This window comes from Equus przewalskii, chromosome 3, assembly GCF_037783145.1.
Source record: "Equus przewalskii isolate Varuska chromosome 3, EquPr2, whole genome shotgun sequence".
In the NCBI taxonomy this organism is placed as follows: domain Eukaryota; kingdom Metazoa; phylum Chordata; class Mammalia; order Perissodactyla; family Equidae; genus Equus; species Equus przewalskii.
In genome coordinates, this window is record NC_091833.1 from 57,807,307 (window position 1) to 57,823,252 (window position 15,946).

The 15,946-nt window shown below is 41.7% G+C and overlaps 1 protein-coding gene across 3 annotated transcripts in view; it reads right to left on the reverse strand.

The window, feature by feature from the left end:
* The window catches only part of FRAS1 (Fraser extracellular matrix complex subunit 1), a 426,477-nt gene that overhangs the window by 15,481 nt on the left and 395,050 nt on the right, over positions 1-15,946 (reverse strand). For all 3 annotated transcript variants that reach the window (XM_070612755.1, XM_070612754.1, XM_070612753.1), the window contains 6 exons: positions 14,487-14,647; positions 12,269-12,483; positions 9,027-9,177; positions 7,250-7,357; positions 6,087-6,246; positions 2,425-2,541 (listed from right to left, as the gene is read on the reverse strand). In XM_070612755.1, coding sequence (XP_070468856.1) covers positions 2,425-2,541; positions 6,087-6,246; positions 7,250-7,357; positions 9,027-9,177; positions 12,269-12,483; positions 14,487-14,647 — 912 coding nt within the window. The remainder of the gene's footprint in view (positions 1-2,424; positions 2,542-6,086; positions 6,247-7,249; positions 7,358-9,026; positions 9,178-12,268; positions 12,484-14,486; positions 14,648-15,946) is intronic.

Genomic DNA, 15,946 nt, shown 5'->3' on the forward strand with positions numbered 1-15,946 from the left:
ATCCAGTCACTCCATTCCTAGGAATTTACATGAGAAAACGGAAAGCATATGTCCACATAGAGGCTTGTAGATGTATGTTCGCAGCAACTTTATGTATCATAGCCCCAAACTAAAAACAACTCAAACTTCCATTAACTGATGAATCGATAGACAAACTGCAGTACACCCATACCATGGAATACGACTCAGCAATCACAGGAACAGACTACTGATATACACAACACGGGTGAATCAAAATAATCATGCTGAGTGAAAGAAGCCAGAGAAAAAGAATGCATACTGTAGGATGCCATTTATATAAATTTCTAGGAAATGGAAACTAACCTGTAGTGACAGAAAGCAGATGCGTGGAAACCTGGGGAAAAGGGCAGGTTAGGGTAGGATGAGAGGGAGGAATCACAAAGGGGCACAAGGAAACTTTTGGAGAAAATGGATATACACACTATCGTAATTGTGGTGATGTTTCAGGAGTGTATACGTAAGTCAAAATTTGCCAAATTGTATATACTTCAAATATGTGCCGTTTATCTTACGTCAGTAATACGGTAATTTAAAGACAATTCAACTGGGCCCTCAGCACTGACGGATCTGCCGCTGTCTACAACCTTCTAGTAAACTTACTTTCTCACTCTCTGAGATGACTGTTTTACGTCTTCCTCTCTTCCCAAACCTGAGTGTTCCTCACTTCCAGCTAATGCTTGGCTTCTCATTTCATGGAGAAAACAGACTCAATCAGATGTCTGCTTTGTCATCCTTACCCTCCCAATCTACTAATTCTCCCCTCCCCTGTATCCATAGACTCTGCCTGCCTTCCTCTTTCAGTGGACGAACGTGCTCTGCTTCCGTCTAAGGTGAGCCCTTCCCTTCACATCCTGGATCTATCCCTGCTCTACCCAAGGACTTAGCCCTGCAGATTTTCCCTCTCTCCTCTGCATCTTCAAATTGCCCCTAATAGACCAAGAGGGTTATTCCCACCAGCATACAAACATCCTGAAATATTTTCCACCCTGAAACACAAACAAATAAAACCTCCTTTGACCCCTCATCTGTTTCCAGCTTCTGCCCCTCTCCTCTGATGTCCTTTATAGCAAGCTCCTCAAGCACTGTTTTTCCTTGTTGTCTCCACTTTCTTGCCTCTCTCTCTTGAACCCATTCCAGTCAGGCTTTATCCCCCTCAGTCCACTGAATCTGTCCTTTGTCAAGATCATCGACGACTTCCATACTGCCAAATCCAATAGCCAATTCTCAGTCTCTTACTTTGAAAGGCACATTCCCAACTGCCTTCTCTTAACGATAATGTCAGATTCTGTCCTCAGCATCTTCTCCCAGAAGTGTTTTCTATTCCCTTTGCTCAGCTGCTGGAAAGGTGGCCCTGGACTAAAACTGCCTGACAGCAGAGGTTACTTTTAGTCCTCTGCTATAATATCCAAGCCTAGGCTGGAGCAAAGCACAGGATCAGGGCCAAATTAATCCTAGTTGACTGAACATATGACACAATGCAGACAGTCCCAGGTCTGAGGTGGGTATGGGTAAATGTACAGTTGATTCTTGCTATTTGCAGTATTTACGTTCTATAAAGTTGCAGTGAACACTGAATTAGTGGTGACTGAACCATTGGTCCTAAGGGGAAATACAGGGTAGAGCTCCTGCAGCCACTGGTCACAACATTTTCATCCACTGATCAAAACCTAAGCCTGGGGGCTGACCCTGTGGCCGAGTGGTTAAGTTCGTGCGCTCTGCTACAGGTGGCCCAGTGTTTCGTTGGTTCGAATCCTGGGCGCGGACATGGCACTGCTCATCAGACCACGCTGAGGCAGCGTCCCATATGCCACAACTAGAAGGACCCACAACGAAGAATATACAACTATGTCCCGGGGGGCTTTGGGGAGAAAAAGGAAAAAATACAATCTTGAAAACAAACAAACAAACAAACAAACCTAAGCCTGTTTTATGCATGTTTTGGTTTACAGACACCTTATTTAATAGATATTGTTGATTCATTAGCACAGAACTCATGGCAATAACACTAAAACCCATGCCTGAGCGAAGCTTATCTGATACTCCCTAAGGCACAACACAGCCTCCTTGTGTTTAGGACACTAGACAGCACATCAGCACAATGCTTGGGAACCATTATAAATAGCGACACCCCCAACAAAAAGCACAAAAATTTGAAAAACATGGCACTAAATAGAGCGTGAAAAGGATGCGTGTTTACAGGATGAGAGCTGAAACACGACGGCAGGGTGTTGCCTTGCTCGATCCCAGCTGGGAATGTGTGTGTCGAGAGTCTCAATATTTTGCCACAGTGCATGTCCGCAAAGAACTCTGTGAAAGCACCACGAGAACTGATTTTGGAGTTACAAATAAATTTTAGCAAGTAGGCGAATTCACAAATAATGAGGATCGACTGTACTTCCCTACCTTTCTGGGGCATGCGCAGTGCAGGCCAAAGGCTTGTCTCCCGGGTCAACCCACGGCTGTGTGGGCTGCACCGTACACGGGATCAGGTAGATGGTGTACTCCCCTGAGTAGTCCTTCCTGGAAGCGTGCAGAGCAGACCGTGGTTAGAGGGAACAATTTATAGATTATTTACTTGCCCAGAGACACACTCACTTCATTAAACAGTTTTCAGATGCAGTATTTGTGCCCAGCATCCAAGAACTTTTATGAGTCTGCAAAGACAATTTTCAGGAATTCATCACTGATTATTCTAACCCAGAGCATCATTCAGAGGGGTTAAATAGAGCTACTTCATTTATTCAAGTCCTTTTCATGAGAAAAGCGGAGAAACGTGTACTGTTTAGAAAAACCTAAAAGGCTCCCATGAAGACAAAACAGAACTGGCCACTTCCTTTAGATTTCCATGAAACTTATTTGACAATTTCTCTTTAGTGTTTCTTGTTGACTGACACCCTGTTCAATGCATTCTCAACTGTGAAAGCTTTTATTTACTAAGATGTGACCGTGTCAGCTGCGGCTTAAATGTCTCAAGGGTAAATGACAGCACTCCAGTGCACGCCCCCACCCCCATTTCATTAGCAGTCAGTTTTGGGGCTCCTCTCTCAAAATCTAGAGCCTCGTCCCTTCATAAAGTTGACGAACAACATCACTTCTCATAGGAGACTACTCGCTGGGCATTTCCCTGTTCCTAGGAGCACAGGATTCTGCAGGTCATGACACCAAGAACACGGAGGCTTTGTAGCCCTCACCTCCTTCATTTCCCACACTTGTCATCAAGTAGCAGCCCAACCCTGGCAGGTTGCCTAGAAGGCAGCCAGACATCCAGAAGCTTCAGGAAGATTCTTCAAGGCCCTTGGGAGGCTGCCATCCATTGAATGAAGAGCATAGGGCTGTGAATCTTAATTATAACTGTTGTGAGCAATCTGTGAACTGTTCTCACACCCGCCATGCTCGTTCTTCGACCATTTATTTTGTGTTATTTACATCTGTTTATTAGTAAAGTGATAGAAGAGAGTTGCTAGTAAATAAATAAATACACACAACTTTCAGGACACAGCCTGGGGTCAGTTTCATGGAATGGCATGGGCTGAGACTAGGGCAGTCTAACTCTGCTTTTGCTTTGCCTCTGCCAGTTGTACGACTTTAGACAAACCATGCGAACTTTCAGGGTTTAGTTTCTAAGCACCATCGCGCCCTGAAAGTCTGTATGTCTGCAGTTTTCCTACGTGATCTCTATCTTTTTGCAAAGCTTGGACCAGCAGGAAAGGAGACCTTGCATCCCATATTTGAATTACATGAAAGTTGACATGTATAATGTGAATAGTAACCCTTAATGAACAGAAATACTTAATTAGGTGGAACTGTCCATGCTTGACCCCTGCTTTCAGAAAGTCAGGCAGATCGTGTTACTCCTCTGCTCAAACCCTGCAGAGGCTCCTGCTGCACTGGAGTGACAGCCAAGGACCACACACTGGCCCACAAGGTCCACATGGTGGCCCTAACTCATCTCTTACTTCTTTCACCTTATTGCCTATGACCCTCCTTTTTGCTCATGCCACTCCAGTCACACCGTCCTCCCTGCTGCCCTCTCAGGAACTTTGCCAGGAACCTACTCCCAGAGAATCTGCATGGCCAACTCCCTCATCTCCTTCAAGTCTTTGCTCAAACATACCGTCCTGATGAGGCCTATGCTGAGCACCCTAATTAAAATTACGTCTCCCACTCCTAATTCCTCTTGCCCTGCTCTCCACCTTTTACATCTCCATAGCACTCATCACCTTCTAACGTGATACCATATTGATTTATTATGTCTACCATTTCATGTCTTCTTACTTTACTATAAGTGCTGTGTGCAGGGATCTTTATTTTGTTCACTGATGTATCCCAAGTCCCCAGAACCTTCCCTGACACACAATATTTGCTCAATAAATATTTGTTGAACAAATGAATGCAGGACAAATGGCATGGTTTCCCCAAGCCCGTATTTCCCCATGTCTAAATACAATTTAGGTCAATTTCCTCACTATCCCTGCAAATATGCCGAATACAGTCCTAGATGCGGGTCTTTAATCCTGTAGTTCTTCCCTCCTTTCTAAAAACTAGGCCTTTCCCATATCACAACATGTATCACCAGTGGCCGCACCTGCCCCGGAAACCTGTATAGCTCCCCAGCCTATGCTGGGCTCCCTCCCTGAACAGCAGTAGTCTTTGTGTTCTGTATCTCGCACAGCGCACAGAGCACAGAATGCTTGGTGGTGTTGTTCAATCTGCCATTTATCTACGTATTTTATTTCCTTATCACAAATGTAAGCTCCTAAAGGATGCTTATTCAGGACCTACCATGTGCTAAAACCTGCAGTTCTGGCGATTCAAGAGGGAACAGGCATGACTCTCATGCTTGGGAAGCTCACAATCTAGTGGAAAATGGGACTCTACTTGAAGCATTATAATATAATGAGCTGTGTTATAGTAGAAGCTGGAACAAAGTGGGAACAAGGAGGAGAAGCTTCTAGCACGGTACAGGGAGTCAGGGAAGGTGTCACACAGGGGTCAGTATTTGAGTTTTGCAAGAGGAAAGGAGCAGAAAGGGCAGAAGGAATTGCAAAGGTATGGAGGTATGGACGGGCTGGTGGGTTCAGGGATTGGTGAGATATTTAACGTGGTTAGAAGGTTGGGTTTGAGATGAGGCCAGAGGGGAGAGGATGGCCCTTGTGTAGAGTTGGACGTCATCTGCTAGGCAGTAGGAAGTCATTAGGGGATTTAAAGAGGACAGTTTCTTTGCCTATAAACTGGGACAAAGAACATGCACAATCTCATGAGGTTCTAGGAAACACAGCCCTTGAAGATTGTTTTATTATATATCAACTTCAAAGGAACCATTATACAAAAAAATACTTGATATAAGACCAAAAATTTATAATTAAAGAAATCTTCCTGAAAATAATTTTTAAGATAATCTGCTACTTCTTAACTATAAAGCTGGAATAAAATTCTCATGTTAAATATAGATCTTAATTTCATGATCTATGAAATGGGGATAATAATATTTATGACAGACTCCTCGTTACCCTATTATCCTTTTCATAGTGACAGTTTTAATTTTGTTTTTCCTATTCTTCCCTTTTACAAATGGGATATTTTACTGTATTTATTCCAATTCCTATTCTACCACTATGTTGGGTGTGGGAGAGGAATAAATCTTGTTATTTATTTTATAGGACATTGCACCATAAGGGGTGACAACTGGACTTAACAACCAGAGATCCTGGATTTTGCATTAGTTATGGTAACTGCAATGAAATGTCTTTATTATACTAAGATTTTAGTTGGACACATTTCCCAGCTTCCCTTGCAGTTAGATGTGCCATAAGACTAAGTTCTAGCCAATGGGATGTGAGTGGAAGTGATGTGTGCCCTGCCTAGTCTTACTCTTGGAATAAGGGTGAGCACTTCCTGGTTTATACATCAGAAGCTGATCTGAGCTACATTTGTTTCTTTCTCTATTTGCCAGGGGTTATTTTTATCTATCTCCCCTTTAAATTAGAAACCTAGCCTTTACAGAAAAGCCCTTAAAGAAACTTAAAACACTTCAGATTTAGCCCTGACCTCCAACCAGCATTCACCTGTTGTAAGAGCTTGTGGCTCTCCAGAGTTGATATGGAGAATCAAAGGTCTGAGCACTCCACAGTAGCTGCAGGTCAAATTCAATTCCTCCTAGGTGGTCTGGAGTCAATATGAATGACTTCACATCAGGGAGGGTGTGGTGCTCCATCACAAACTGTCCTATTTCAAGGGGAAACACACACACGCACTTGTGAGTTTCATTGTACTTGTGGTGAATATCCTAGGAAACCTTACAACTGAATTAATATTCTTCTATCAAACAACTAAGGTCATACCTATCTTCTTACCCCTTAGAAGATAGTCCACACTGGTTAAGACAGCATGGCATGTCACCCCAGCCCATACGATGGTCATTCCGGTCATATATATTTATAAGCAATATGAATATGCCTTGTAGAAATAGTGCTAATGAGGATATTCACAATATTCACAATAATAGGAGTCCTTATGTGATAATGAACACCGAATACCACACAACATGTTTCTTAGAGGTAGAAAGGTCTCAGTAGTTTATAATTAGAAATATCAACTTCAGATTAGAAAACCTCATATAGGGCCACTCAGGTCCTTGGTGGAAGGTGACAATTGTAAACATCATTCAAAAGGTAAAGGGTACTCAGTAAGACATCTCTATTCTTTAAAATTGTAGTCATACAATTGTCATGAATAAATAAATGCAGGAAGACTAGTCTAGATTAAAAGAGACTAAAGAGATATAGCAACTACAAAGTAACATATGAATCTTGATCATAGTCGTCTTCCTTTTACATAAACAGATATAAAATAAACATAAAACAATATAAAAACAAGTGGAAAAGACATGTGTGGGACAATAGAGGAAATACAAATAGAGACTGGATATTATTGGATCAGTGGTAAATATCTTGCATATGATAGTTCTACTGTGATGTGTAAGAGAATGTCCTTGTTCTCCAGAGATGTCTACTAAAGTATGCAGGGTAACTTGGCATAAAGCCTGCAACTTGTTTTCAAATGGTGTGACCAAAAAAACGGGTATGCCCGTGTGTATGTATACACACACACAGAGCAAAATGCTAACAATTTTTGACTTTGTTTTTAATTGTGCTATTCTTTTGACTTTTCTCTGTGTTTGAAATATTTCTTAATAAAAACTTGAGGCAAAAAACAGCACTGATATTACCTCTGAATTTGGCATGGGTCTTGAATTCAATGACAAGACGACCATCCTCTCGGATATAGATTCTTATTATCTGAAGCCTTGCAGAGAGCACACTGTCTGTCTGGATTCCTGGGCAGACAACCATACACAAAACATCCAAGTTAGGGCCTGGAGAAGCTCTCCCGGACAGTAATCCACATGTAGGCTATCCCAGTGACACCTCTACGTAGAGATACACATTTATTTGAATAAAACTTAAGAAAAAATTTACATATTCACATGAATGCAGCGTCTACTCAGAGACATTTGCCAATTAAAACTGTACAACAGTTTATTCTACTTGGTTCTTTTTTACAGTTCCACTCTCCTTGACATAGTCTCTTTACATCTGAATATGCCACTTAGCCCAGATGCAAAGTCTCAGCCCATAGCTTAGAAAAAAACGGTTCTTAAAACTTCTTATTATCAATTTTACACCAGGATGTGGTTACAGCACAACTGCTTCAAGCTGTATTTTCTTTTCCTCATCAGGACATCTTTCAGGACTTAATGGGACCATAAACAAAGTCCTGGTGGCTGCATTTAGTGTTCAAACCAATGGAGAATTAAAGGTTATCTTGTACAAGGCTAGCTTTACACGACATGAGTTATCTGTGGCTTTAATAAGGGCAATTGCAATCATGACACCCAATGAGTTCAGAATGACCAACAATTAAAGGGCAACCAAAGCGGGTGGGAGTGGGGAAATTTTAAAAAAACCCTCCAAAGCTCAAGGAATTATCTGACCCAGAGTGTGAAAGTTTCCTGAAGTTATTTTCCTATGAGAAATATAAAGCAAATAAAGGATTTGACCTTAAATCACTCAACAGAAGAAAAGACTGTCCTTTCCATTACTAGAGATAAAGCCCTATCTAAAGAAAACTCCTCAGATAAAGTATCTCTGCCTCAGATCAAGTAAATCACCCCCAGGGAGGGAGAGAGGAAGAACGGGAGCTGTAGGAGTAAGAGGAAACGAGTCTGGGGTAATAGGACACTAAAAATGGGAAAAAAGCAAAAACCAACTCAGACGCATTGGCATGAGCAGAGGAGAGAATCATGGAGTTTTAAGGGAGTTTTATTCATGTGACAGCAGTGGGAGAAGGTGGGAGAGACACGAGTGAGGGTGAGCTCCTAGCAGAGTGGCCGTCACCAATCCAGCCCTGGGGGACTCCTCTCAAAGACAGCAGGAACAGAGACAAGCCTGAGGGGAAGGTTATTTTAAAAATTCAGTGTTGCAGTCCTTGAAGTAAAAGTAGGGTTAAAATGCCTACTTTCAAGAATGCAACAGAACAGCAAACTCCAGGCCAACCGAGTAAACTGAGCCAGCTTGCTCTTGATATATTTTCCCATTCCCATGCATCTGATTTGAAGATCCTTCTGCTCCTTAGACAACATGAATTACATAATTTTTAATTAGGAGAAAACGAACATGATTTAAAGAACACATATTCCTCCTAACGCCCTAATGGGCAGAACAGGGCCGATCTGTCAATTGCCATCCTCTACTCTGGGCCTCTGGCTATCTTGGCTGAATTCATCATCATGATGCTGGAGGCCTTCCAGCATCAACATATATGGACATCACTCTTTTTCAGGAACCACAGATCTGTACACCTTCCAGACTTCAGGCGGCCCTCCTTTTTCTGTATATAGGACAACAGGATGAGGAATGCAGCTATTGTTAAAAGTCACTACTTATTTTTCTTTTAATCTTGCTTGAGCATCAAGTAGGAGTAGTTAAGATTGTCAGTGGGAATACCTGTTCTCCAGAGAACAGTGTCGTAGAAGAAGGAAAACTCCATCTCGGTGTGGTGCTCCAAGGAGGCCCAGCCCCTGGGGGCTGTCACATAGATGTAGGATACATAGAGAGGCACATGTACTGTCAGGAACGACTGAGCAGAGTCTCTCACCTGCCAAACAAAGGATGTGCACACAGAAAGGGTTATTTCTTCTCTGGGATGAAAAGGCATATGATTGTCACATCTTGGTTCCATTTTCACTCACTCATTTAGTTACTCACTCATTGAATAATTACGAATCAGTGCCCACACTCGTGTTAGGCACCAGGTGAGGAGCCGAGTCCTCAGCAGTGGAAAAAATCAAAATCACTTCCCTTATGGAATCTACAGTCTAGTAAGGGAGACATACAACTTTTAAAACTTAAAGTAAATAAAGGTATGGAAATGGCCAGGATGCTTCTTTAGATAGGGTGATCTGGGAAGATTTTTCTGAGGAAGTGACACTTAAACAAAACCACTTTTGAAGAGTGAGCAGCTTTGCCTCCACTGTTCAAACTGCTGGAAGCCTTGGCTGAGATTGTAAAGTCTCATAGTTATTCCCAAAGGATCTGGGACCTATCATCAGCACATAGGCCCTGGCTGACTGCATTTTCCGCCCTGTAGGAGAGCAGTGATCAACCCTAATTGGGCAGATGCCCAAGTCTGGATCCTTGGGATGAATGTGTTGGCTGACTTGGATGTTTCAGGGAGTACTCACATCTCCTGCAACAGGAACGAAGGTCGTGGGATCTGGATATCGTATCTAGGAAACTTACCAACAGACAGCTCAGAGCTGCATGTACTTGGATAACTGCCCATCTCATACAATGCTTTGTTGAAATAATTTTGAAAAGGCAGCATATCATACTTCCAAGAGAACACTTCCAAGGGGGTTCCTGTTACTGCTATTAATTTGGCTTAATAATTTTTTTTACCATGCAATGAACAAAAACCAGATGGAAAGATAAAATATGAGCAGAAGCTTTCATGGGGAAGCTGGGTATACGTGTATGAGTGGTACCCATTTTTAAATGTCTTTTATATTTTCCTCCATAAATATATACTTACTTAATAAGAAAAAAGCTTAGTTTAAAACAATTTTATTTCACCATTGGCCAAATACTGTAATATACTATGGAACTTATATTTTTCATTTGTTTGAAAATACAACGTGAAGTGTTTTCATGGGTCATTAAGGGAAGGGGCCAAATGCTTCATCAATATTTAGGACATCAAAATTTTATTTTTCTAAAGTATCTTTTCATACTCAATGTTGTCAGGGATTTAAAATTCGACTCCAAGCTTTTCAAAAGACTCTACAAATTCCATATTCATTTAAAAATCTCCTTTGAAAGGCCTTATTCCGTTTTTGTAGAAAATTTTCAGATTTTATCTGGACCTCATACCTTGTTCTGTCCCCTTAACACACAGGTTTTGCTAAACACACTTGCCCCAATCTCATGATTGTTGATATTAAAACCTCCATAAATTCTCTAGTTGATTAGCAAAATTAATTTTCCCTCCTCTGTTTCTGTTTATTCTCCTTTAACCCTCATATTACTTACTAATCCTTAAAAGGAAAAAACAACCCTGACAAATATTTACTGCATACCTATTTTGGGCCGGGTGCTAGGTGCCTTCCCGTGTTGAGATTATTTAGTGACAATTTCAGATGAGGTTCAGAGAGGTTATGAACTAGGGCTTGGTTCTAAGTTCTATATTCTTTCTACGAGAGATCAGCTATTTCAACTTTTAAAGAGACAGACAACAATGAAGTACAGTCGGCCCTCTGTATCTCTGGGTTCCGCATCTGCGGATTCAACCCACCACAGATGGAAAGGGCTACAGTGGTTGTGTCTGTACTAAACATGCACAGACGTTTTTTCTTGTCACTATTCTCTAAACAATACAGTATAACAACTATTTACATAGCATTTACATTGTATTAGGTATTATAAGTAATCTAGAGATGATTTAAAGTATACGAGTGGCTATGCATATGTTATATGCAAATACTACACCATTTTATATAAAGGATTTGAGCATCTGTGGACTTTGGTATCCATGGGGGGGGTCCTCGAACCAATCCCCTACAGACACCGAGGGACAACGGTACTTCTGTGTAAGAAGTGGGACACACATAATAAGAAATTTTTGTCTTTGAGGTTTTTAAGCATATTCCGCACAAAAATATCCAAAAATGTGATTGAAGTAAAATCATGGAGAACAGAGAATACTAATTTTTGAGGGGCCAGAGGAGGAACTAATCACTTAGTTTTGCATTTTAGCGAATGTAGGTTATGCAATTGCAGAAACAGAAAGAAAATCTAAGAATGCCTTAAAATTCTATTCAGTAGAGGGCAGTAGTGTATACAAAATGAGATCTAACAAAATGAGGCATCGCAAAGAAACAAAACAAATTTTAATCAAAGACACTTTCCTAAAGTGATTACTCTAAGTCCCTCTATAAGTTCCCTCTTTCAGTGTAGTTAAATCTGACTTGAAAATAACAAACATCTATTTTTAGTTCATTGAGATAACTGCTCAAAATTGGGTAGAAGCTGCTTTAGAATTAATTTTTCCATGAGGATGCATTAGCCTAGTCCCACTGCTATGACTGCCCTCCTATGACTATGGCTTCTTGCCATAAATTTTCCTATGGTTAATAATTTTTCATGACTACAAAAAGTGTCTATTTTGGCAAGGGTTGTCAGTTTGGAATAGGTATAAATTAAGGTGTTTTCAACAATTATTTCTCCATAATGCCTAGTACGATAGTGCTCTCCTTCTCTTCTGAAACACAGGGAGTACCACCTGTTGTTTTGACTCAATTCCCCAGGTGGGGAAGAGAACACATCTACGTAGTAACATAACTCTACCATCAAATGCAAATCTTTCCGGCTTTCCAAAATATGCCCAAAGGAAAAAACATACATACCTAGAAAAGTAAACATTAGATTTTTATATAAAATGATTGTCACATAGTAATTTTTTTCCACATTAATTTTCTAAATTAATTGATTTAGAGGACTTAGGGGGGCTCTCTCTAATTATGATGCTGCTAAGGTCTCCCTTATAGGAACTTATGAAAAAGACACTCGGTTGGCCCACTTCTGGGGGCCACTGGATGCAAAGTGCTACCTGAAGTGCTTCAGAAACAAACAAGGTTTCACCTTGGCCCCCAGGTGCACTCGGCCCTCAGACAAGCCCCTGGAGCACCCACCTGGAAGTCAGCAGTTACAGACCCCCCACAGACATCAATTAGCTCAGTCATGTCGTAATAGGCGTCAAAGGTCCAGACGCAGCTCTTCAGGTTCAGGTGTTTATAGAGCTGGATGGTCTTGGGCTCCCGCACGCTGGGGTCAAACTGGAAGGGACGGTCATAGCCAGGCCCCAGGGCTGTGCTGTCATAGACCATGTCATCCAGGAACCCTGCCTCTGCGGGGAAGGGAAGAACAAGGAACAGTCACTCAGTCTGCCAACCCGGCTCTTGGTGGCCACCCAGAAGTTGGGTGGGGAGAAAGGATGCTCCTTTTGACATTGAGAGAGCTTCCCCTTCATTTGAGACTATTACTAGAGCAAACCCGGGCTCCCAACACATGTGCAAGGGGAGCTTGTTAACTGCCTGTCGCCATGTGTTAAATAGAGTGACTAGGTTCACAGACTCCTCCAAGAGCTTGCGGGAACCCAGAGAGAAAAGGTGGACAAATGATATCATAAAGGATGAAGTCAGAGCTTGGTAGCCCCGCGTATCTCAGAAAACACACTGGAGCTTTGCCTGTCACACCTGGTAAGTCTCGTCTATGTTTTGCAGTCAGTCCTTGAAGAAATGGATTTACCATAGGGATAATTTGTTGATGAATTACTATTTTTTTAAGACCAATTTTTCAAAAACAGCTTTTATGGAAAGCCAACAAACAAACATCTGACTACCACTCCTCCCTCCTATGGTTTCTGAACTCTTGGAATAAAAGTCTTAATTTTGTGTTAATGAGTAAATAGCTTGCTAATGATGCTTGACTACACCTCCCCTGCTCCAGGCAAAAACTACTGATCAAGTGCTGTCAAGCAACTGAACTGTTCTACATTAAGGAAGACCTTTCTGTAGCAGAGAGCTGAATACAGACACAATTTTAGAATATTAGGATTAAAATATTTATAGCATTAAAAGCAACTACAGTATTCTGAAAGAGTTGAGGCATCTCTTAGAATATTCTGTTTGACACCAGCACCCAGCCCTCTGCCCCACAAGGACTAGGATCTCAATTAACATGTGTTGAGTTAATTGTATTTAAGTAGGAAGAGGTGCAAACTTTCAGCCTATAAACATAGTATGTTTTCTTTCGCTAGCTGTAGATAGGGACCAATTAAACTGTCAGGTACAGCTCAGTGATTTACGAATAATTTTCACTCAACTAATTTCTATTGTATAAAGACCATCACTACCCAAGGTGATGCTTAACGAATATGAAAGAGCACATGAATGCTTTTCTATCTTCAAAAACACTGTTAAAAGATTCATCAGTTGTGAAGGGAGGAAATGCGCATTTAATGTGCACTTGCTAAGGTAAATGGAAACAGACAGGATTCTTTGTAAAGTAAAATGTCTGCTGCCATGAACATGGAGATGTGTAGCCTTGGCTGTCAGGTGAACATGGAGATGCAGAGCCTTGGCTGTCAGCACCTCAGGGTCTGCATCAGCTGCAGAGCACATCAGCCCAGGTCATGCCCTTTCCTGGGCAGTTGGCATCCAGTGACTGAGTGAGGTGGGTAGAAAGATCTGTCAGTCTGGGCTGGAAGTAGGGCAAGTCTGATGGATGGGCTCTCTCCAGAGCTCCCTGAAGAGCTGTTTGCAGCTCTGTTGGCCACATCTAGTTGATTTCTCTCTCCACCCACTCCTGCTTCCTCTCCTTCCCTTTAACAGATGTTGATCCCTAATAAACATCTTGCACCCCAACTCCATCTCAGCTCCTGCTTCCGGAGAACCATCCTGTGATATCTAACATCTGCGCTTCAGCTTTCTAAAGAGGCTGTGATAATGGGATTTTAGAGGACAGATCTAAACACAGGGGAGGGAAGGAACTAAAATTTACCATGATAGGTGCTTTGAAAATGTCCACGCCTTTCATCCCCAATTGGTAGCCATTGTTATCCTCATGTTAGAGATCAGAAAGCAGTGGCTCAGAGAAGCCCAGCAATTTTTGCTCAGTTGTAGAGGTAGTGGAATAAGGACTTGAATTGAAGTCAGTCTGATTCCAAAGTCCTTGTTTTTTCCTATTCGCTTTATTGTCTGAGCTGCCTATGTATGGTTGTGGGTGAGAAGGAAATCCACTAATCACGCAGATTTTGAGGAAAACATGAAAAGCAGAGTTCACTTAGCTGTATCCTAAAGGCCACCGGCCGGGCCAGAATGGGAAAACCAGCCAGAACTTGTCCCTCACCTGAGATGCCTCTTAGGTCACGGGTGGTGACGAGGTTGGAGCAGACGTGCTGGTGTCTGTAGATGGACTCAGATAACAGAAAATGCAAGTTGTGCAATGGCACGGTGGAGATAAGGGGCAGCATTCCATCCTGGTGTGGGATCTGCACCGAAATGTGGATTCTAGGGGAGAAAAGGGCAGAAATAAGTGCTCAGCTGGATGCTACAAACAGTTAATATGGCACTTGTCTTTCTCATAACCCGCTTTGTCTTCGCCAATGAATTTACCAACTTTTTTTTTTCTGAAGCTTTCCACATAGGATTTCTCCCTGAACATGAAGGTATGATGTACATGTAGAGTTGTTTTCCCCCAAGAGATCCTCCAGACTCAGAAGAGATAGCAATCAAGAATCACAGAATTGTTTTTCCACACAAGAGAAGATAATATCATAACCACAAATTACTGTAAAGCTTCCTTTTGCTTGAAATGGAAGCTTTGTTTCCTCATTGGCTGATACAGGTGCTGCTCCCCTTCTCTGTCACAATGAGCGTCTGTGGAGGTTGGGTAGGGTTGATATTCACATTTTTTTAAGTATTTGTGCCAAAAAGACATGATTGAGCTCTTAAACTCTAAGGTCAATATCCCTACCCAGGAAAATATCTCAGAAATAGTAAAACCCCACTGCTCATACTGTCTCCCCAACTAAAAGAGCCTTGTCTCTCCTCTCTCCCTTCAAGTTCCAGCAGTGCTGCATATCGGCCCTCACCGGCCTCTCTCTGCAGCCTGCTCTCGATTACACTCCTCAGCACTTAGGTGACTTTGTACCAGGAAATCTGTAACTTATTTATATTGGCTGCTATTTCTTGTATGTTTTCAGACTCTGTTTATCCTGCCTCCCCACTCTGAGGACAAGGACCATTTCCTTCAGCCTTTGTTTCTCGAGAGCATACAGTACACAATTCTGAAGAAAACAGTATGAGCTTAATAAATATTGGCTATGACTGCGACAAAACAGAACTGTACTGATGGGCTGCATTATTTTCCTTGTACAAGTTTAAATTTTCAGCATGTTTATTGAGAGTGCATTTTGAGTTTTTACATCCTGTCTCTTGGAGCAAAGACCCACATTTTTAGAGGAATCAGAACCTTGGAATATGAAGAGGATGGCTCTTCTGCTAGGAAGGGGTCCACAGTGCCCTGGGCACTTCTGTTATTGCTCTTTAACAAAAATAAATTGCATTCTGTTAGAAAAAAAGAGGGATTTGCCTATTCTTGGCTCCATATTCAAATCTGTTTTTCTCCATGCAAATGAACCCCTTTCTCTGAACTCAGTTTCTCATAAGGGCACATACATAAATACTATGAAGTTTAGTGAACATGTATAACATACATGAATTTGTTTTTTGCTGTGTAAAAATGAAAGTTCCATCTTCCGTCAAAATCATGGTGGCACAGGAGAAAACAAAAGCACACCTGTCCAG